Genomic DNA, 23,198 nt, shown 5'->3' with positions numbered 1-23,198 from the left:
TTTTAGAGTTATACGTCCAAGGAGAAGGAAATGCTAAGTCACAAGCATAATCAGTTCTAAAGATCCCAATTAAGAGGTGATCCTGCAAGATGCTGAGGCCTTGCTATTCATTGATTTTAATGCGTGCTGTGGGTGTTCAGCACCTGTGGTAGACAACAGAAGGGTGGCATTAGGTAATCAAAGGATACATTTCAGTGCATCAGACCACATGGGTCATTGTATAGGCATGTCCCCTAAATAACAATACTTTTATATTCCTCCGAAGGTCTCAAAGCACTTTACAAAGGAAAGTAAGTCTCATTACCCACATTTGACAGCTTCAGTTCTGAGGCAGAAGGTCCAATTCACCATTGGCCTGCTCCCTGTGTCATCATTAACACCAGTGGAGAGTGAGTATAACACGCTACCGGTCTGATCTGGGAGCATTTTACACTGGTGTAAGTGACTCCACAAAGTGCAGGACAACAGTGAATTGGCCTAGAATGAATAAGGGCCAGATTTTTAAAGCTATTTAGGTGCCTAAAGATGCAGATAGGCCCCTAATGGGGTTTTGAACAGCACCTAACTCCTCTCGTAGCCTAAGCACTTTTAAAAATGCCTCTGGATGCCTTGTTGTCTCTTTCACCACCTAGGTAGCGTTAAACATCTGGCCCTAAGTGACTTTGCCTTGGCTACAGCAGGTCAGTGGCTGAGCTAGGAATAGAATCCATCTCCCCTGACTTCTAGTCACATGCCCCCTCCACTGAACTACTCTATTGCCTTCTATGACTGATGAGAGAGTCTCCTCCCCCTTACCATAGACTGAATCACCAACAACGTGTGGGGGGAAATATGTGAAATGGGGACAGTGGAAAAAATTCAGCGTGAGGATTCGAAGACCTCGTATGTGCTCTCAGCCTTGTCCTTCTTTAATCTCTTGCATTTCCATAGAGTCTTACTCCAGAGGCTCTCACAGTGCTTTATGTTTCACTGCTGTCTTGTGAGAGAGTGAAGTATTAATAACCTTGTTCCATATGTAACACCGGCAGATCCCGGTCATCGGTGGGTGGAATCAAACCTGAGACTTCTGGAGCTAAATGCATGAGCCTCTTCTGCATGAGCTAAAAGCCACAGGGCCCTTAGGGAAGGCAGTAGAGCAGACTCATTCATCTCTACGTGGTCTTGGTGCCACGAGAGGGGACACAGCACCACACCCAAGAGATGTGTAGGTTACATGTAGATTATGAAAATGAAGCACACAGAACTTGCCCATGGTCACACTGAGTCTGTGTCAGGAAAAGATCCCAGATCTCCTGACTCCCAATCCGGCGACTTATTTTAATTAAGGGCTGTGTTTGAAATAATAATTAAAAATATGATAAGCTGCTCGTTTGTGAAAATCCCTATTTCTCATGCCATTTTCATAGCTGAAAATCATTTTCCATCTTTGGATCTGACATAAAAAGAGATGAGGGCATACTGCATGGACAATTAGTGGTTGGTCCAAAAGGCAATTAAAGGGTTAAAAGATTGTGTGTGGGGGGGGGTCCTATTTTAAAAATAGCAAAGATTATCTGACTGTACTTTGAAGAGGGTATGTGAATGAAATAAGCTGCCCAGATTTGCTGCCTGGAATACGGGGACAGCGCACTGAGGGGGCAGGACATGAACTCAGAGGATTTGCAATGATTTACCTTCTGCTCCGATAAGCCGAGATCACAGCTTCTCGCCTAAAACATTATTGTGGATCCTGAGTCAGTCTGTTCCTCTAAGGCCCCAGTCCTGCCATGAGCTCCATGTGGATGTGACTGTGTGGCGCTCATTACAGGCCCAAGGACCTAGTGAGCATGGCCAGTTACTGAGATCCCAGACCTCAAGAGGTGCTGATAATAAGAGATTACACGAAACCAGCTGATATACACAGCAAATTCATAGCACACGTGTTGTGGTTTGCTCCTTGGAAGGCCCAGTGTTTCTCACCCCTCCCCTCCTCATGTTCCAGTCTCAGCCTCAATCTTGATATCAGGCTCCCCCCATGTGAGGGACGGGGTTAATTCCCTCTGGAGCCTTCGCACCCCCCTTGAATCAGCCATTCGAGGCACTACTGCTGCCAGATCAGCCTTAGAATTCCTGCTGAGCTGATTTCTCAGCGCTCACCCTCCCGCCTGACCTGGGGGCTTTAGCCGACGTATAAGGTAAATATCTCCATGCATGCCAACTGCTGGTAAAGCAATTACAGCCACAGAAGTAACACACTGTTTGTTTTCAGACAGAGTTTTTTTAAGGCCTTTGTATTTGGCTGGTGAATTGCTTTTGGAATAAGCTCCTTTACGCCACAGCATTCACTCACTCTTACAATTCCCAGTGGCCATAATCCTGATTGACTCCCACTACAGCGTGTTCTCAGTTGACTTTGTCCTCTGGCCTTATGTTATTTCTTCCTGAAAATCTCCTCTCTGCAGCTTTGTTGGCATCTGCAAAGGCCTCTGTGGCACAAGCAACAAAGCAAACCGAGTGAACGCTTCACTTCCTAGCCAGCCACACTCCACTCCAACGGGGCCACCTCTCCTCTCCCCATTCACATACAGCGCTCATTAATGGCCATGCGATACGCACACCCTAGCAGTCCAGTGACCTGATGATGACTACAGCTGATTCAAGTTTAAGGCTGGAGTTGTGTTGCTGATCGTTGCTGCCTTTTATGGAGCAGGTCCCTCCAAGGCACCATCAGGTATACGCAGGGACTACTCAGCAGTAGTGCTCATATTATGAAGCAAAGCAAGCTTGAAAAATTTAGCTCCATCTTAAGACCATAAGAACAGCCCCACTGGGTCAGACCAATGGGCCACTTAGTCAAGTATCCAGTCTCTGACAGTGGCCAATGCCAGATGCTTCTGACAGTTGGAGGTTTAGATTCAGAGATTCTAGGACTGGAAGGGACCTCGAGAGGTCATCGAGTCCAGTCCCCTGCCCTCATGGCAGGACCAAATACTGTCTAGAGACAAATACTGTCTAGGTGTTAGAGACACCTGGAGCATGGGGCTGCATCCCTGACCATCTTGGCTAATAGCCATTGATGGATCTGTCCTCCAGGAACTTATCTAATTCTGTTTTGAACCCTGTTATAGTCTTGGCCTTCACAACATCCCCTGGCAATGAGTTTCACAAGTTGCGTTGTGTGAAGTATTTCCTTTTGTTTGTTTTAAACCCGCTGCCTATTAATTTCATCAGGTGACCCCTGGTTCTTGTGTTATGTGAAAGGATAAATAACACATCCCTATTCACTTTCTCCACACCATGCATGATTTTATAGACCTCTGTCCTATCCCCACCCTTAGTTGTCTCTTTTCTAAGCTGAGAAGTCCTAGTCTTTTTAATCTCTCCTCACATGGAAGCTGTTCCACCCCCTAATCATTTTTGTTGCCCTTCTCTGCACCTTTTTCAGTTCTAATCTTGTTCAAGCAATCTACATGGACTGTTCATTAGAGGCCACCCTTCAGTGGTTTAGAAGCTAATATTAGCTAGTTTCAAAGCACTTTACAAACATTAAGTAAACCTTATGACTCCCCTTAGGGATAGTTAGGTATAATTCCCATTTTATCGGCACACAGGCTGGGGCTACACTAGCGCTTTAATCTCTAAAATTGTCCAGTTGTCAACACTGGTATAGCTACATCCCAATAGCAACAGTGGGAGCTGTAGCATAGACAGGATGCACTGCTATCATCTAACTCAGCTCGCAGAAGCACTATACAACTTGGCAGGAGAAACAGTGGGAAATTGTCGGGAAAAGGCCTAGTGTAGACAGAACCATAGAGAGATTACTGGATGTGCTCAAGCCCAATGCTGGGATCAGAACACAAGAAGTTCCTTGTTCCCAGACCACATTACTTAGCCCTGCATTCTGCATGTGCCTCTACCTTTGTGTTTCTAATTGAGCTTGTTTGTTCGTTTTCCTCTGAGGTGTTAGATAATAACAGCCCACTGCTGAAAGCGGTTGACCAGACTAGATGGATCAATGATGTGTTGTGACATGGGAACACTTCTGTTTATTTACTACATGACAATTTCTTTTGTTCGTTTAAAAATATAAGCAAAAATAACTTCCCGCTTTCTCAATCTTTGTATTCCTAAATGAACGGAGCTTAATTTATGCAGCATTGTTGTAGCTGCGTCAGTCCCAGGACATTCAAGAGACAAGGTGGGTGGAGGGATCTTTTATTGGACCAACTATGTAGCTCAAAAGCATGTCTCTCTCACCAACAGAAGCTGGTCCAATAAAACAGTGTGACTTGTAGTTTTAATCTGAAAAGTGATTAAAATGACATCATGGGGTTCCCTGTTTATTGGCTCTCAAAGACTCAGATCTGCTCGATTTACAGTTGAAAAAAAATCTCCTAATTGTCAGGCCTGTAAATTCCACCTGGGGTCTGAATTTCATGTTGCGCTCTAGCCAATGACATGAGTCAGAACAGGAGCCAGCTCATTCCCCCACAGCTGTATTGTATAGCTAATATTTCCGGGCTAACAGGAGTAAGTAGTAGTGAAAACAAAATGTTAGTCAGTACCACAAGCAGATACGACTGAAATGACACAAAGAGCAAATATAGTGAGCAGGAAGCTACCATTTTTACATAGACCCTCTTCAAACCAGACCTGGATTTCAAGATGAACATTTCAGCAGATTTCTGTACATCATAAAGGCAGAAAATATTACAGCCTTACTCTGCCCGTTTACAAATGTAGATTAATTAGTTAAGGTTTGTAAAGCCCTATGAGCATGAAAAGCACAGCGCTAGGTAAGTGTTAAGTATTATCTCACTCTGCATGCACATCTGGATAGGGGCATGGCAGGCAGACCTACAACTGAGAAACACACAGCAGCGCTAAGCAGCCAGCCAACCTGTGTATGCTGGGGTGATGACAGATGATCATTTTAGTTAATTCAAGTTTTTGTTTGTTTGTTTGTTTGGAACATCAAAGTAGTAGACTATAAACTCTCTAGAGCAGGGGCTGTGTCTTATTGTGGGTATTTACCTGCTAGGTTAGTGACAATGTAAAAGGCTCCCTAGCATAGGGTGACCAGATGTCCCCATTTTATAGGGGCAGTCCCGATATTTGTTTTTTTTTTCTTATATAGGCTCCTATTACCTCCCACCCTCTGTCCTGATTTTTCACACTTGCTGTCTGGTCACCCTAGCAGTTTTCTTCTTTGGAAATATATTTCTGACCCACCCGAGCATGAAATGTCATTTTCAAACCGGAGTTACATTGGTGCTAGAAACCCTGGTCCCAAAGATCCACCTAGGCCAGAGTCACAGTTTTGCACTTTGTAAAACTGGCTCACAAAACCTGGGCCAGACGCACGTGCGGGAAAGGAGAAGTCAGCACCAGAGAACATTTACCCTGGGCTCCTTCCACCCCCAGGCTGCAAGGCGCTGTACCAAGCCAGGGCAGGACTGTCCCCCCACTTGACAGGGGAAGCAATGGGGCGCAGGAGAAGCCGGCCCAAGCTCAGCCTGGCTCTGTGGTAGTAGTAGAGCCAGAGACAGGACCCAGGAGTCCCGAGGGCCAATCCTAGAGCAGGCAGCTGCTCATTTCACCCAGCAGCTCCCCCCTCCCAGCTTCCCGGCCAGCCAGCGTCATCCCCCCGCCTCTCTTTGTCCTTCCCCAGCGCCACCCCTGCTCCCGCCCAGTCACCCGGCCTCTGGGGCGGGGCGCGGGGAGGCGGCTCCCGGGCGCACAGAGCCCCTGGCTGCCGCCGAGGCCGATGCGCGGGGAAGCGGAGCGGCCAGCGAGCCGGGCCGGACGGGCACATGCAGGGCTCGGCGCGGAGGCGGCAGTTCCCGCCGGCGGCCCCGGGCTCCCAGCAGCCGGGCGGGTCCTTCTACCAGGGCAGGTGAGGGCGTCCCCCGGGCGCCCCGAGTCCGGGCCGGTGGAGCCGGCCGTGCGCCCCGGGAGATGGGCGGGTGGAGCCGGCCGTGCGCCCCGGGAGATGGGCGGGTGGAGCCGGCCGTGCGCCCCGGGAGATGGGCGGGTGGAGCCGGCCGTGCGCCCCGAGACCAGCCGGGTGGAGCCAGCCGTGCGCCCCGGGAGATGGGCGGGTGGAGCCGGCCGTGCGCCCCGGGAGATGGGCGGGTGGAGCCGGCCGGGCGCCCCGAGAGATGGGCGGGTGGAGCCGGCCGGGCGCCCCGGGAGATGGGCGGGTGGAGCCGGCCGTGCGCCCCGGGAGATGGGCGGGTGGAGCCGGCCGTGCGCCCCGGGAGATGGGCGGGTGGAGCCAGCCGTGCGCCCCGGGAGATGGGCGGGTGGAGCCGGCCGTGCGCCCCGAGAGATGGGCGGGTGGAGCCGGCCGTGCGCCCCGGGAGATGGGCGGGTGGAGCCGGCCGGGCGCCCCGAGAGATGGGCGGGTGGAGCCGGCCGGGCGCCCCGGGTAGGGCTGGGGCAGCCGCCGCCAGCGCTGCTACCTTCGCTGGTAGCCCCACGGCCGAGAAGTCGGTGCCGACTTTGGAAATGGCTCTTTAGCCACCTCCTCCTAAATTCTTCACAGTAGCAATTTTTGCCCCATTACACGGCCCCCGTCCTCCCTGCAGGCGGTGTGACTAACCGGGAGGGTTCATTGGGCAATGGTCTAATAAAGCAGGGACTTGTTCACTCTTGCTCTGGTTAGCAGAAGTGCAGGCCCTGCCTGCACTTTATTAGCGGTTATTGAATCAGGGACACTCTCTTTAGTCCCCAAGGTCTGACTGATTCCTCCAGTTCTGTATGTCTCGCATCTTGCCTCATCCACCAGGAAAATACTCTCCTCCTGGGGGAGGAAACATCACTCCCTTCCTCACAAAGAACCCTAAATAATCGTTCCGGCATTGCCCCAACAGACACCATCACACAGAGCAGCCTCGGTGTAGCCAGCCTAGGATTACACATGAAGCTAGACCAACCTTCCCCTAGCTTCTGCTATTAAAGTATCAAAAGTAAATCTAAAAGGGCCTTTTGCTTTCCCTTCCTCTGGTTCTGTCACCCTACTGACCTGTCCCCTCCTGCCTTTTTCTTCCCAAATAATAGCCACCGTTACTTGTCTGTATACATTAAATCCTACTTTCCTTGCACTGGAGATCTTAGATAAAAGTTTGAAAAGCACCTCTGTGAATTAGGAGCCTAAGTAGTCACTTGTGCCAATAAGATTTAAGTTCCGAAACTGCTTACTTGCTTTTGAAAATTTCACTCCTTGGCTCACTTTTTTACCTTCGAAGTGCCATGGAGGCCTCTGGTAGTATGTGGATAATAAATCTCTTATACAGATACCTCCAGTCCGGGGAGCGCTCTTGGCAGATAAATTTTGCAACAAAGAAAAGAATCAAGCCCAAGGATCCATACTCCTTCTGTACCCCAGATCTAGTGTCACAAAGGCAGTGTACATATTGATCTCAGCTAAGCACCTCCTATCCGGGCTGGAGGATGGGTCATTTTATGAACAAAGACCTGATCTACACTAGGAAATTAGATCAGGATAATTGTTAAAAAAAAGCCACACACCCCTGAGCAACACAGTCAAATTGACCAACCCCCTGGTATAGACAGCTCTAGGTCGACAGGAGAATTTGCCTCGCGGGGAGGTAGAGTACCTATGCCAATGGGATAACCCCTCCTGTCAGCATAGGTGGTGTCTTCACCACAGCACCACTGCAGCCTTTTACATGTAGACAAGCCCAAAGTCTCACAAGACCATGGCTACCTTAGAGAAGAAAAAGCTCTCTCCATTGTGAGCTGGACTGTTAAGAACTAAGCTTCAACATTAGATAATATTTTAGCATTTGATCTCTCAAAACAGTCTCAAGGGCAATAGGTTTCACAACCGTGACCTTAATGTCAAGCTATTTACCTCTAGGTGCACAAAGGCCTGATCCCGCTGTCACATTCAAGGGGGAGACTCCCATTACTTCAGTGGGAGTTGGATCACAAGGCAGGCGAACGGGAGTTTGCACAGGCAGACGGAGAGAACAATAACCCCTGCATTAGAAAATTAAGGTGGACACATTTCCAACGTCGCACCATTTCTTTTGCCATTCGAGTGTCATTGGGCTGCAAAGCTGCGTGAGCACCTCTGTAAGAGAGAAATTGCTGGGGTACATGCACAGTTTAAAAATAGTTGTATTTAGTTCGACACTTAAAAGAAACATGTTCCCAAAAAATACTGCATACATGCTTATTTTTAGCCAGTAAAATATTTTTTTTTTTACAAGTTTGTTGCTTTTGATGAATAGTGCTTTGCATTTCTGTACTGCCTGTAATCCAAGGAGTTTAACCTTTGCTTGTTCCTCAGAGCGCAGTTCAGCTGTGTCACACAGCAAAGCATAAGAGAAGCAGTAGGGTCCAGGGGATAGAGCACTGAACTGGGTGTCCGTACACCTGGATTCCAGTCCCAGCTTCTCCAGTGATCTGTTGTGTGACCTGGGGTTAGGTGCTTAAGTCAGACATTGGGCACCAGCTGAGCAGTGGTGCCTAAAAGTCCCCTAGGCTTCTGCTGGCAGGCATTGCAAAGCCAGCAAAGTCCTGATGCTGCCCCCATCCAACAAGCTGCTTGGAGCTCTCACACACACACACACACACACACCCCTCATCCCCCGCAGGAGTCTCAAAGCAGGTGTTCCCCTGCAGTGCCTGTGGTGCACACCAACCAGAGCCATACACAATAAAGACAGCCAGGGAGCTAACAGGCTGGGAATTTTGGGGCGTGTCCAGAGTACACAATGGTTATGGCTCCCAGCGGGGATGTGGGAGACCCAGATTTAAAAGCTTGTCCTGCTGCTGTGGAGCAGGGACTTGAAGCCAGGTCTCCTACCTCCTAAGGGACTGCCCTACCCACCAGGTTATGGGGCATTCTGGGGTAGGTCTCTCCATCTCTTAGTTCCCTTTCCCACACTTTGTCTGTCTTGGCTAGTTAGACTGGAAGCTTTTTGAGGCAGGGACTGTCACTCTCCTTTGGAGCCACGTGGTCCTGCTGTAATATAAACAACATAGAGGACACAGTTACAGCACGGCAAGATTTTTTTGCCAGCTCTTCCACAACCCGTTCGTCTCTTATTAAAATGGAGCCTTCTTAAAGTGCAGGACTAAAGGGTATTTTCTTCCCATTACTGTCAAGAAAGTGACCTTCCGGAAACACAAAGGGCTGAGGTTGTCTCTCCTATCTCGTTAATAGGCATGGGTCAGCCAAGAATGAAGATACGTTTAAGACTTCTCAGTTTCATTTTGACCTGTGGTTCTACTTCACTCTACAGAACTGGGTGTTGGACTTCGGCCGTCCAATAGCTATGGTGAGTAGGACAACTTAGCTGGCAGTGCCGGTCAGCTGAGGGCAACGCAAAGGGTGGGGGGATGTAGAAGGAAGAGATTTTGAGCAGTCCAAGGAGCGGTGGGTAAAATTAGTGGAACTATGTTAGCTAAGCACAGAGAATTATCCCTGCACACTGGAACCCCAAGGTCTAAATCCTACTTCTGCCAGAACAACTTAACTTGCATCTTCTCTGTTCTCAAGGGAGGTACGCGATGGTCTCTGATTGCGTATCGTTGTCATCATGGTGCTATTGCTGTTGCCGCAGTTTCAATGACTGGTGTTAGCTCTACTGCTCACTTGGCAGAGCAGAAACCTCAGAAGTTTGGTCTTATCTCACTACCAGCTTCCCTGCATCAAAATGAAATGGAGAGGCTGGCAGCATCCGTCACTAATACACAGTACATTGTGCTCCCCTCCAGGAACTGCCATGTCGGAGAGGAAAAAATCCCAACTATCTATTACGGCTGAAGGATTTTCACTTTCAAGCTGTAATTTTTTGGTTGGGCTACATGATTGAAGATGACCCAAGTGTCGGATGCAGGAAGCCTGCAGAGTGTACTAAATAAACAATGGATTCTGAATGGGCTTCTTAACAACCGGCCACACAAATTAACAGCATTAGCTTTTGGCATTGTCGCAGGAGTAAGTGGATGAGGAGGAGAAAGAGCAGTGTGTTCTCATCTTATTTCAAAGCTCCAATTTTAGGGAGGCTTAATATAAATCAGAAAATGTCTCTGGAAAATTGACAGTCAACTGGCTTTACTTCATTAACAGCTAGGCAAAGCCAAGACAGCCAGCTGGCTAACAAATCAAGCCACAACTGGGATGTGACTGCAGACCAAAACTCATTCTCTTTCTCGCAATCGCTAAACATTCAGCCAGTCACCGTGGGCTGCAGATGTTTTGATAAGTTTTAAATGTCATGCAATACTTGTATTTAAATCCGTTGCCTGCTCTATTACAGGCGAGGTATTCGAAGGCTTACTGACATTTTGTTTTTCTTCTCTCCTCAGATTATTCTACCTTTAGAGTGGTTTCCATTAAACAAACCTAGTGCAGGAGATTATTTCCATATGGCTTACAATGTTATTACACCATTTCTTCTTTTAAAGGTAAACCTCAAAGCATGGACGTTACATTTTTGAAACAAACACTGGGTATGGGCAAAACTTGCAAAGACAAGAGGTTTTGCTGCAGGAATTCTTGAGGGAGGGTATGCAAATTCAGAAATCGCTTGCCAGGGGCCAGTTCCACCCAGGGTAGAACTACTCTGAAATGCTTATGGGGTGGGGGAAATGGTGGCTTTTAAAGAACAAGACATTAACCAGCCTGAGATAACTGTGAAGTTCATTTGTCTTCTGACCTGCTGAGGCTAGAAACGTTTTTAGCGGATGGGTAGAAATGGTTTCATTGTCAGTAACTTGTCCAAGTCCCGGGCCAATGATCAGGGACAGATTTGATCCTTTCATCACTGTGCGGGGGTAGCACTTCTCATTCTTACTCATTTCCCCGCCTATCATGAACTGTACCTCTACGTTGGTTTCTCCTCTGCCTGTTCATAGGAACATACAAAGTGCCACACTGTATCACATCCATGGTCCCATGAGTTCAGTAGCCTGTCTCTGACAGTGGGCAAAATCAGAAGTTTCAGTGGAAGGTTTCATAGATTTAAGGCCAGAATGGACCATTAGGATTAGCTCTAGTCTGACTTCCTGTAGAACACAAACCAGAGAGAGTCAGCCAGTAATGTCTGCATCAGGCCAATAACTTCTAGGTGAACTCAAGGCATCCCGTCTTGAGATGAGACTTCAGGTGTTGGAGAATCCACCATATCCAGAGGTTAATTGTTCCAGGGGTTAATTACCCAAATGGGGAAAAGTTTGCATCTTATCTCAAGCCTGAATTTTTCTAGCTTTAGCTTCCAGCCATTGGATCATATGTAGGGTTACCAGACAGCAACTGTGAAAAAACAGGACGGGGGTGGGGGGTAATAGGTGCCTATATAAGAAAAAGTCCCAAAAAACAGGACATCTGGTTACCCTAATCATATGTCTTTGTCAGCTACAGTAAAGAGCCCTCTACTCTCAGAAAGCTTCTCCTAGTCAGAACACGCAAGTAGGCAGCTATGAACATTTCTTGCTCACCCTTATTAGTTAGAAATTGAATTATGCCCTGGAGTGAAGGGTTTATCCCTTCCAAAAAAATTTTTTGTAAATCCTTACCTTGGATATGTGTGTTATTCACACCAATGTCCAATCCCTTTCTGAATCCTGTTACGCTCTTGGCTGCAATGGTAGCTTGTGGCAGAGAGTACCACAGGGTCGCAAAGCATTAGGTGAAAAAGTATTTCCTTCCATCAGTTTTCACTTTCTGGCCTTTCAGTGTAATTGGATTTCCTCTTGGAATTTTATGAAAGGATGAATAGGAATGCCCAACCCAGCGTCTCTAGGTCATTCATTATTTAGTATACCTTTATCTCTCATTTGTCTTCTACATTACAGCCCCTATCTTTTCCATCTCTCTTTGGACGGAAGATTTTTGCTCGGCTCTTACTTGTGTTGCTCACCTCTGAACCCCTCTTTCTGATAGCCATAAAGTCATTATAAAAATCAATTGAAAGCTAAGCTTTGAAAATAGATTGTCTTGATTATTACTATCAAAACACTTCTGCTAAGAAGCTTATTATTGGCAGCAGAGAAAAGGGCAGGCAGAAGACCATTGTAGCTGATTTTCCAAGCTAGGAAGGAGGACACAGCCAGAGCTATGGAGCTGGTCAGCTGTGTTTCCATGTGAAGCACCTTTATCAAGACTAGTCTTGAGAACTGACCTGTGCTGGAGTTTAGCTCTTCAACCAGCACTAGAGAGAAGCCGAGAATGCTTTCAGTCAGGAAGAGAAATTGTTCCAAAAGACAGTCGGATTTGCAGTCACACCAGTGTTTTCATTTAGACCCTTGACCTCAGTGTCCCAAAGCATTGCAGGTCAAATTAATATAGTCTGTCTAGAAGCCTCCCTGCTGTAGAAGCCACGGATAATCCAATTTGGGGTGTTCGTGCTGCTTTGAAGTCTCTGTTACTGAATTGTCCTTTCTGGGGTGAAATTCACCCTGGGCAGAGGACCTGCACAAGATGCTAGTGATTGCCCCACCCCAGGGATTGGGCCGTAAGAGCTTGAGTAGAATACACACATGGTCGTGGGCAGGTTCCCACACAGAGGAGAATTTCACCCATAAAGTTCAGCTTGGCTACTGGTGGCAAAGGGTTATTGAATTCACCAAGCAATTTGACATGGTGCTTTGATTTTACCCTTACATTAGTGCAGAGTAAAGGAAGCTTCGCTTTCAGAAACAACTAATAACCTGAAGTACAGAGAAAAATGAGTCAAACTCCTTAGAACACAGTCCAGCAGAGGGTATAGTCCAGCAGACGTCTGCACTAATTGAAGGAGGAGTTAGAGCACCATACGGTAACTTGGAGCATTGCTGAAGGTGCCACTCACCACTGGAGGGCACAAAGAGGCTTTCAGACAGAATCATTATGCTACTCGGAGCAGGAACGACAGAAAGCCACATCCGTTTTTCTTCTAAGGAATCAGGCTTCTGCTCATGGCTGATGAATAAATCAATTGCGTTGAGTACTATTTTGGATCGTTGACTTTAGTCGCGGTGCTGGTGCAGTTAAGGACGGGCAGTCAGGTTTGAGGCTAAAAATAAGGTGATTTATTTACAATTTTTATAGGGAAAAAAAAATCAGTAAAACCTGTTTCTTGGTCCCCTGAGCTATCTGCATCCCTGATACGGCAATGGGGGAAGTTAGGAAACAGCTTCTCCTCTGGGTAGGGGATTCTATAATTGGCCAGTAGAAGATGCAAGGAATGCCTCAGGGGAGCATCTGACAGGATATGGGGCTGGACGGACCCTGGCTCGGATCTGCTCAGGCGACATACAGTTTGCAACGTTGTATAGAATGACTTGCTTGTTGGGGATGATTTTTGGGGGGGGGGGGAAGGGCGAGCAGGGGATGGGACAAAGACTTAAAGTTGGCATTTTACAGTGGCTAGAATCGATCATGTTTTATTTCCCCTCTGTTTCTACCTTCTGCTTCCTGGTTCAGACACCCTTAACCAGCCCCTTGAATTGCAGCTTATTGAAAGGTCCCCTAAGACTCTGCCCAGATCAGTGGTCTACGTCAGCATCATCGTGTTCGTCATGGGAGCGAGCATCCATTTGGTGGGCGACTCCGTCAACCACCGTTTGATTTTCAGCGGGTACCAGCACCATCTGTCCGTAAGAGAGAACCCAATCATCAAAAACCTCAAGCCGGAGACGCTGGTAAGGACGCTTGGGTGTGCAGCAGCATTTGTTTTAAACTACCTGGTTTTTGTATACTATGGTGCCGCCCCCACACGCCTTTCTAACCCGGCTTCGTTCCGTTGCAGATTGATTCTTTTGAGCTGCTGTACTACTACGATGAATACTTAGGGCATTCAATGTGGTAAGTGATTTACAGCGTGTCTGATAGCCGCAGAACGGAGCAGGAAGTAAACCTGGTCAATAAAGCACACAGTCTAGGAGACCTGGTTAGAGTACATTCCTATAGCAGGTGCCAGTAGCCCAAGTCATCCCCTTGGAAAACTGCCCCAGCCATTTTCGCTCTGTCCCTGTCACTTCCCCTGTCCACAATTCCAGACCACTCGGTGCTATTGACAGCAGGAGGACTCTGTTCAGAGCCAGGCTATTATCTATGTAGGATGAGCACTTGGAGCCCTTGAAATGAGCAGCTGTGTAGGACTCTCAGGACGAGGAACATCCTTGCAGGCACAAGTCAGCATTCTGCAGGCTCGCGGTCTCTCATCTTTTTCCCCTTTCAAGGTTCTTCCACTCAAGGAGTGTCCTACTGGGGCATGTCTACACTGAAGTTAGACTCCCGCGGCTGGCCTGTGCCAGCTGGCTCGGGCTGCAGGGCTGTTTAATAGCAGTGTAGACATCCAGTGGAGTCCAGCCTCTAGGACCTGCGAGATGGGAGGGGTCCCAGAGCTCAGGCTGCAGCCTGAGCCTGGAAGTCTGCCCAGCAATGAAACTGTCCCGCAGCCTGAGGCGGCCAGCACAGGCCTACTGTGGTTTATAATTGCCGTACCCCTTAGTGAATAAGGCTGGACTTTGCTCCTTCAGCTGGGTCTCCCCAACCCGGCTCCGGCCAGGGGGTGGCTAGGAACCACAGTCCGACCATGATAAGAGCCAGGCGGGCAGCTGTGGGGAGCCGCGGCGGACCCTCCATCTGCCCTGGTCGTGGGGCCCAAGCAGCCCCCGGGCCCTGTCTCTGCCCCCCAGGCCCTCCACCCAGGGCAGGTGGAGGATCCGCCGCGGCTCCTCACAGCTGTCCACCTGCTCTTACCGTCAGAGCCCTGCGCGGATACAAAATGTGTATCCGCATCTGTGCTGATATCTGCAGCAATGGTCCACGGATATCAAACGGATCCCTGCGGATTTGCAGGGCTCTAGATACGAGTGAGGGAAACGGTCACTGCTCTGTGTGCATTTCGTCCCGGCAGTGGATTTTAGCATGGATCCCATAGTGTCTCTACTACAAAATGGCATGAGGTCTTCTTGGACATTGCAAATATAAATACTTTCACGCACAAGCTATTGTCACGTCCCTGCAGTGCTAGTTAGGGCTGGATCTGTGAAGCAAACTCAGTTTGTCTTAATAGGGAACATAAGTCAGCTGGCCCTTAACCGAGGCTCATTCAGTGCGTTTAAACCCCAGACTGGCGATGCCCAGCTTTTGAAATGCTGTCTTTCCAAATGGCTCAATTTTTTAATAAAGTCCCTAGGCATCCTATCAAGCCAGACAGTGCAAACAATGCAAGTGTTAGATAGGGAACTTGGATCCCTTACTAATCAGCAAATTCTTGCTTGTCCTTTGAGAGGCAAGGAAGTCTGTTTTCCTTTGAAAGCACTTTGCACCCCCCCATATACAATAGCTCAGTGCTAGGCGTTCCCAGCACTTTGCATCTCTTATCCGCACAGCTGTAATCTTGTGGCTACAGCTGTGACCATAACAGACAGGGCTGTAGCATTACAATCAGCACAGTAGCATGACCCTGAATGCAGACCGCGCCTTCCCATTGGTGCAGAGTTTCCAGTGAGCCACTTCAGCACAGGCCTTGGCCAGTTCATGGGTTCACCAGAAATGGCCCCCGTTAGCCTCCCTCCTTAATTTGGTTTGCCAAAAGGATTCCTAGGTTTGATCGAGGGAATTAGCTGAAGCTAGCCGGATCTGAGGCAAACCTGTAGCTGCAGAGTAAAGGGTTTCAGCCCTTGTGAAAAGCCTCAGAACTAGGTTCAGGCTCCGACATGGAGAACGGCTCATCAGCCTTGTTTACGCGGCAGTTTTTAGCCCCCGAGCGCGAGCCCCACCAGCCCACGTCTGTAGCTTCTGGCTCGGGTTTGCAGTCTAGACGTACCCTGTGAAAGGAGGAGTCCCATGTCGGTCTCCAGCTGGTATGCTAGAATGGGGTTTTCATTATTAAGGACCTGACCACCGCTTTCTTCTCCTGGCACAGGTATATTCCTTTCTTTCTCATACTCTTTATATATTTTACCGGCTGCTTCACACCCATTCAAGAAGAGAGCAGAATGCCATTAGCCGCCTTGCTCCTTACGGGGCCAAGCAGCCTTTATTACTGGTAAGTTAGCTAAGCTCCAGGTACAGGTAAGGGACATAGAAAACTAGTGGATGTTTGAATAATGATACAAGTGACTACATGGCTCGGAGACTAGGTAATGGGAACCTAGCTGGTCCAGTAACTGGCACTACAGAAGTAAAACCGCCTCTCTATGAGATTGTGGAACTTTTCCCATAAAATCTACTGCCCATCTGCTCCGAAATCTAAACCTTTTTTTAAGTTGGTAGCCCTTATGGCTGCACAGAAAACCTCTCAACTCTGATCCAGATGGGAATAGATGCAGTTCCTCTGCCTGAGTTATCAAACCCCTGGATGGTGTGAACAAGAGCCCTGCACGGGACTGTTTTTTTAATCCCACTCCTACGCACTCTCTCATTGTTTCTTGCATTTTTATCCCACTCCCTCCTGCAAAAACCTTCGATCCTGCAAGAGAGAGAGACAGATTCCCCCCTGCTACTTTCAAAAATAAAAATAAAATAAAGGTCGGTTAATGTATTATACACACCAACGGAATGCAGACACAATTTTTGCCACTAAAAGAATAAAACAAATCTTGCTTAAGCCATGTAAAAAAATACTTGAACTCGTTATGATAGATATCAAATCTCTTTCTCTCCCTCAGTTTAAGTATTAAAACCTTTATTTAAAAAAGAAAATCTTGCTTGACACTGCTGAAATTTTATTTATGCCCTTTTCTTCTCAGTGACTGTTGTCTCTGAAACCTAAGGATGGCCTTTGCTGATAATTTTAGCAAAAGACGTCCAGTTAATGTGCTTATCCACAATTCCAAACCCTCCATAGCTGCCCAGTCCCCAGCTGCCAAAACCACCAGCTCCTCCCTGTCACCTTCTGTGGTGCCATTGTGTGTTTTCAGGCCAATCTTCATTACTCTATGGAAAGGTAGGGGGCAGCCTATATTAACTCAGCAGCAGTGGCTGTTCTCATAAATGTAATTCATCTACATGTTAGTTCACTATGAGCCAGCATTTTCATGCAATTCATCGGAGCCACTGGACCCACAAGGATACACTTCTACAGAACCTCTTGCCCCATGTCGCAATCTTGAGTCATGCTCATGAGCAAAAGCCATCCCCACGTGTCTCCCTCCAATTCATTGAGGGAACCGGCATCGATACCACTCAGAAAACCACCATCAGTTGGTACCTACATTAGTCACCTTAGCAAGGAGGCCAAGGGATGAATAGATGTGGAGCCTAAACTATCCACTCGGCCTGAGACGTGCCCCCCAAAGCGGGGTTGGAGGCACGCTGGTGGGCCTCATATCACCTATTCTGGGGACAGAGGCTCTGGGGCAGGCACTGTTCAGCGCTCTGGTGGGAAAAGCAAATTGGTGGATGCGGTGGGGGAAATGAAAATTCCTTTACCATGAGATGCCACGGAGAAGTCGGCATTCCTGGCAGACAGAGCTGGCCAGGAGGAGCTTAACAAATGACTCAGCATCCGGGGCCTGCTTTCTGCATCAGAACCTTTGCTTTGGAGCTAGTGGGCGGTCAGTCACCTCTCCTTCCTAAGGGACAGCTTGCATCACCACTTGGGATCCAAAATACACCATCTCTCCCCCCGGAGGGTCTGGCTGCCCTGCCACTGGGTGTGAGCCTCGCAGCCCAGCTAGACAGACTCAAACCGGCACACGAACAATAGCTTGGCCGTGCCAGCTCAGGCTGGCAGGCCTTTGGGGCGTTAGGGGGGCTTGAGAGCCCGAGCACCAGCCTAAGTTGCAGTGTCCACACTGCTCTTTTTAGCACGCTAGCAGGAGTCTGTCTAGCCAGGCTGGGAGACCTCCTCCCACTGCCGTACACCGTTACCCTGAGACGTTGCCCATGTACTATACCAGACTTACGGGTCAGCAGCTGATTCCAGCCTACACCATAAATTTGCCTGGTTAGCATGAAAAACACTGAATGCTAATTCACCATCCCCTAGGAGTATTCACGTGAGATATTATGATCTCTCGACTTCGGATGTTCTGCCTTGATTTTATTTGCCGTATGCACAATCTGTAGAGCCTGGAGCGCACTGTATTCCATGCAACGTCTAGGAATATTCACCTTTCCTGTGCAAGTCAAGCAACCTTATTTTAAGTTATTTATAATAATGGAAATCCCCTGTTATCAGTCCTCTAGGCTTTTTAATATCTAAATCAAGCCCCCTTCATCTGCATGCTGCTTTCCTGCTCTGTGAGATGCTCTCCAGCTCTGCCTCCTTACCCGGAATAGCCTTTGGAGAGAGGGCTTATTTATTTCCCATTTTCATTATTCTCCTCTTTCCAAATGCTTTCCCTGATGGCCGCCAAGCAGCTTGTCATTTGTCTTCAGAGATTATGTCCTCTTATCCAGATCTCTGCCCCCTGCCAAGATTGTATTTCATACACTAAATTAATTTTTTATAGTCAAATCAGCTTAATGATTTAGCCAACTCTCAGTTACCCCATTCTAATTTCCTTTAACTACATCAGCGTGGAGTTCTGCAATTCATGTTCTTATGTGTATTTAGGAAAGGAAAAGATTTAAAGCCAGGGGGAGCTTAATTCCTTTGCTTCTCCCTCCTCCCAATTCCCTTTTTGGTTCAGTTCTCAGTAAGCAGTAACCCATTTTATCATTCTGGTTTGGCTCTGTCCTGCCTGTCCCACTGTGTTCTGTTAATAAATAGCTGCTCTATAAAGCCTCCAGTTAGTTTCCAATTTTCCTGATTCACTTTCCTGGCATCACTAAGTCTCTCCTGGACCATAGTACATAGCATCATATTGATTCACACCAAGAAACAGGGCATGACTAGATAGGAGAGATATGGAGCACTATAAATGCCAAAAAAAAGTTGGATTTATGGCATTCATGAAAAATGCCAGCCACCCATTTTAAAAAATAAACTTCTATCTCTAGTGGCCTACAATTGCTAATGCCTTGTCTATCCTGGGGTCTTTGCACTGATGAGACCACAGCAGTGCAAATCCTCAGTGTATACGTGATGCACCAGTGTAAGTCTGGTGCACTGATATGATCTGCTCTGCTAAATCACACTGGGGCAAGATCTGTCTGCAGAGGTGCAGCACATCTGCATCAGGGGTTTGCATTGGAGTGACTACCTCACGATGTAAACACTGGGGCCTAGTGGATTGAGAGTAAAACTGGGACTCAGGATCAGGGCTGGCTCTGGCTTTTTTGCCGCCCCAGGCAAAAAAGCCTCCCGCCGCCCCCCACCCCTGGCGGGGAGCGCGGCAGGGGAGGGCGCCGAGCCCGGCCGCGGGCCCGCTCTCCCCGACCGGCCGGAGCGCCGGGAGGAGGGCGAAGAGCCCGGCCGGGGCTTCACTCTCCCCGGCGGTGAGCCTGGCCGAGGCTCCGCTCTCCCCGGCGGCCAGAGCGCCGGGGGGAGGGCGGCGAGCCCGCTGCGGCTCCGCTCTCCCTGGTGGCCGGAGCGCCGCGGGGAGGGCGGCGAGCCCAGTCGCGGCCCCGCTCTCGGGCCGGAGCGCCGCACCGCCCCCCCCTCCAGGTGCCGCCCCAAGCACATGCTTGGTGGGCTGGTGCCTGGAGCCGGCCCTGATCAGGATTCCCAGCTCAGCTACTGGCTTCCTGGGACCTTGGGCAAGCCACCTCCCATCTCTGTGCCTCAGTTTCCCCATCTGTAAATAGGGTGAACGGTATCTCCTTTGTAAAGCTATATAAGAGGACTATTGTAATATAGTTACAGTGGTGCCAATTTCCTTAGTCTAGACAAGTCCCAAGTATAAAGTGTCCTATTGAACCTCCCAGCCAATCAGCTTCTGCCCTGCGCGTTTCACCCTCACGCATCCGTCATGTTGAAGCTAGAATCTAGTCAGGTGGGAAGAGAGATGGCCAGTTTTAAAACCACACTCTGAACAAGGTGGGCAAACACACTGAGTTACTTATAGTACCGGTGACAACTTTGGGTTATTAAAACAGATTTAAAATATATAGTTTTCTAATTTCCACATTGAGAATTACCCTGACAAATGTAAAGACGCAGCCCTGCAGCTAAGTTTCATTTTGGCTGAACAAACCCCCTAGGTGCGTAAGGTGGAAAGAGTTTTAAAATTTACCTTTGAGAATTTATGCGGCTCGGACCCTCCCTCACCTTGGCCAATGAAAGTCAGTTACTGTCAAGTTCCCGGCGTTGCAATGGCTGCATGAGGGAATGTTTATTTAAAAACATCTGTTCATGTATGAAATATAGGGAAGAGGCATGAGGCAGTGGTCTGAGCATGAGACTAGGAGCCAGAAATACTCCACTCTGATACAGACTTCCTCTGGGGAAATCCCTTAATCCCCTGCCTCAGTTTCCCCAGGAGTACATAATACCAGTTACTCACCGTGAGGATTAATGTTGGTAAAGGGGAAGATTTTCCAAAGGTACAAGACACAGGTAGCTGCTCAGCTCCCACTGAAAGTCCCAAGTCTCCCCCCCAAGTGCTTTTCATCCATCAATAGCTATAGATGGACTAAGGATTGTTATTGCTACGTGGTCACAGGGCACTAATGATATTTTTTGCATTGTAGGTATCTTGTGACAGAAGGTCAGATTTTCATCCTCTACATTTTTACGTTCTTTGCCATGATGGCTTTAGTCATGCACCAGAAACGGAAAGGCCTGGTCTTGGACAGCAATGGACTCTTCCTCTTCTACTCTTTCATTATTACATTGGTCTTAATTGGCGCTTGGGTGGTTTGGCTGTGGAATGACAAAATCCTCAGGAAGAAGTATCCTGGCGTCATTTACATTCCAGAGCCCTGGGCCTTTTATACCTTACACTTGAGCAATCTCCATTCGGCAAAGGAAGGTTTTTAAGCGGCGATAGCTTTGGAGTGGTTTGCAAACAGATCTCTCGCTTTTCCTAATATGGGTGTGTTTCAAATCAGTTACTGACCATGGCAGCTGGACCGCATGCTGTTGCTAACCCAACCCAGGGGCAGAGGTTTGTTTGAATTGGAGGGGAGGCGTTAAGTCTGCTGGGAAATACTTGCACTACTGCGTTGTAAATTACTTTCCCAAGCTGCCGTTTGACGCGTTCTAGTTTGCGTTGAGTGCAGGTACGTAACTGACCTTGGCCGGAACACTGAGATTCCAGTCGGTACCCAAATGGCATAGTCCTGTTGTACCGTAAAACTTCGTCCTAATGTAGCACACAATGGGCATTTCCCCCCAGCCTTCCCTTTCTGAGCTGAACGGGGGAACGGCTCTCATTCCTGGACCTCTGGAAACATGCCATGCAATGACTTCAGAGCAGTGGTTCTCAAACTGTGGGTTGGGACCTCATTTTAATAGTGTTGTCGGGGCTGGCGTTAGACTTGCTGGGGTCCAGGGCCAAAGCCCGAGCCCCATCATCTGGGGCCAAAGCTGAAGCCCTGGGTGGCAGGGGCTCAGGTTACAGGCCCCTTGCCTGGGGCTGAAGCCCCAGGTTTTGGCTCCCCCCAGCACAGGGCAGCAGGGCTCAGGCTTTGGCCCTCCCGCCCAGGGCAGCGGGGGCTGGGGGGGGCTCAGGCTTTGGTCCCCCCTCCTGGGGTCGTGTAGTCATTTTTGTTGTCAGAAGGGGGTCGCAGTGCAGTGAAGGTTGAGAACCCCTGCTTTAGAGAACTCATCCTCTGAGCCTGGCACAGCCGAGCGATCCAACATCTTGGCACGGATCATTGTGGGCAAAATTCATCCCCACCTCCCATACTACATACACAAAGGCATCGAGTAAGGGGCCGCATGGGGCTTGGAGCGGGGAGGGCAGTTCAGCCTACACTTGGTAGCTGCTATTCCAGCCTGGAATAGGGGCTGCAACTGTGAGTGCCACTTACACCGGGGGTCATGGGCACTCGGGTGTATTTTGGCCACATTCTCCCCACCCCCACCCATGCACTAGGGTCTGGTATTGTGCACAGTTAATGTTAACTGAGAAAGTGAAACTAAGCATCTTTGCATGAGTAAGTTACACATTCCCCAGCTGCTTTAAAGCAGAGACTCTCCCCCCCCGCCCCCAACATGAACCAGGAACCAAAGAGCAAACGCGTTTGGCGGCTCACGGTGTTTCTGATCACGGATGGCCAGCAGGTTAGGAGTTAAGGGATAGCGCCCCCTGGATCCCGCCGCCATGCACGGGGACTCTCGCGGGCTAGCTTTAGTTCCTCCTGCCCATTGTGGGTTTGGACTTTGCGACTGTGCTAAACACTCTCAGGGCGGGAGACCTGCTAACACCACAACAACAAGGGGCAGGACGGACTGATTAGACCACCCCGAGCTAGGCAGGACTGGGGGCTAGGGGGGCCTGCACAAAAGGTTAAAACTCCTCCCTGCACTAATGACCTGGCTCACAAACTCTTCGCTCGCCCAGCTATTTCCACCCCCTCACCCCAGTCTTTCTCCCCAGCCCAGCTGCTCCCCACACGTTTGTTCTCCTGGGTCTTTCCTTTCCTCTCACTCCTCTCCCTTCATCCGCTTCCCAGGCAGGAGGCAGCTGGTATCTGGCATAGTTTCTTTCTCAGCTCCCTCCTGGACCATGGCATCCCCCAGAGGGGAGGAGAGGGGGCTGAAGGTCCTACCTACTATGGGAACTGGTGCTGCAGCAGGATTCTGTCTGCACCCCTCCCCTCTCCCACTGCTGCCTGCTTACTCTGCTTGTGTTGATTGACAGGTGCCCTTCAGCTGTTCCCCACGGACAATACGTCACTATAGGCTTAAAAACAGTACTGGGTTTGAGGAAACGCCTGCCCCGTAGCCCTCTGTAACTTGTCAGGATAGTCACAACTACATTAGCTGGCCAAGTGCGTCGCTTCGACTCAGTGAGAATTTCACCAATAGGTTTTACTAGATTCCTGTCTCTGGACAGGACCGGAGTAGCCAGGGCTAGGCCAGGGATCCTTTTAATCTCCCCTCCCACCCAAATTCCTACCTTCGTTTCCTCACTCTCAGGATATACAGTATTAATGCAGACTTTGATTTCCCTTCCTGGAAGCCTTTAACTAAATAAAGCAGGAATGACCCAGCCCTGCTCCGGTTTTAACCTACCTGCAGCCGAGACGGACTTCGATGCATATCTGCCAATTCTTCAGCATATTCCCCTGCCTCTCAGCACAGCACGGGGCTCGCCAATCCTGCCAGGTTCTGAGCGCCATCCACATCCACTGGTAGCGGCGAGACTTGGTGATCGTCAGCGCCGCGCAGGATTAAGACCAAAGGGTC

General features: G+C 49.0%; 1 protein-coding gene across 1 annotated transcript; it reads left to right on the top strand.

Moving 5' to 3' along the window:
• The first annotated feature begins 5,795 nt into the window (after window positions 1-5,795).
• CLN6 (CLN6 transmembrane ER protein) lies at window positions 5,796-20,822 on the top strand. The gene is made up of 7 exons (XM_065412671.1): window positions 5,796-5,878; window positions 9,182-9,296; window positions 10,330-10,428; window positions 13,456-13,644; window positions 13,752-13,807; window positions 15,879-16,001; window positions 20,534-20,822. Exons 1-7 carry the CDS (start codon window positions 5,796-5,798, stop codon window positions 20,820-20,822), a joined length of 954 nt encoding a protein of 317 aa, XP_065268743.1.
• Window positions 20,823-23,198: the final 2,376 nt, after the last annotated feature.

This window comes from Emys orbicularis, chromosome 10, assembly GCF_028017835.1.
Source record: "Emys orbicularis isolate rEmyOrb1 chromosome 10, rEmyOrb1.hap1, whole genome shotgun sequence".
NCBI classification, from domain to species: Eukaryota; Metazoa; Chordata; order Testudines; family Emydidae; genus Emys; species Emys orbicularis.
The sequence above is the reverse complement of the archived record's forward strand: the minus strand, read 5'-3'. Positions and strand labels throughout refer to the sequence as shown.

What these genes read in the sequence shown, in the direction of transcription:
- CLN6 (XM_065412671.1), top strand. Translation starts at nt 5,796, where the DNA reads ATGCAGGGCTCGGCGCGGAGGCGGCAGTTCCCGCCGGCGGCCCCGGGC. An exon ending in TCGGCCGTCCAATAGCTATG is followed by an intron (nt 9,297 to 10,329) that starts GTGAGTAGGACA and finishes TTCTCTCCTCAG; the next exon opens with ATTATTCTACCTTTAGAGTG. An exon ending in CCAAGCAGCCTTTATTACTG is followed by an intron (nt 16,002 to 20,533) that starts GTAAGTTAGCTA and finishes TTTGCATTGTAG; the next exon opens with GTATCTTGTGACAGAAGGTC.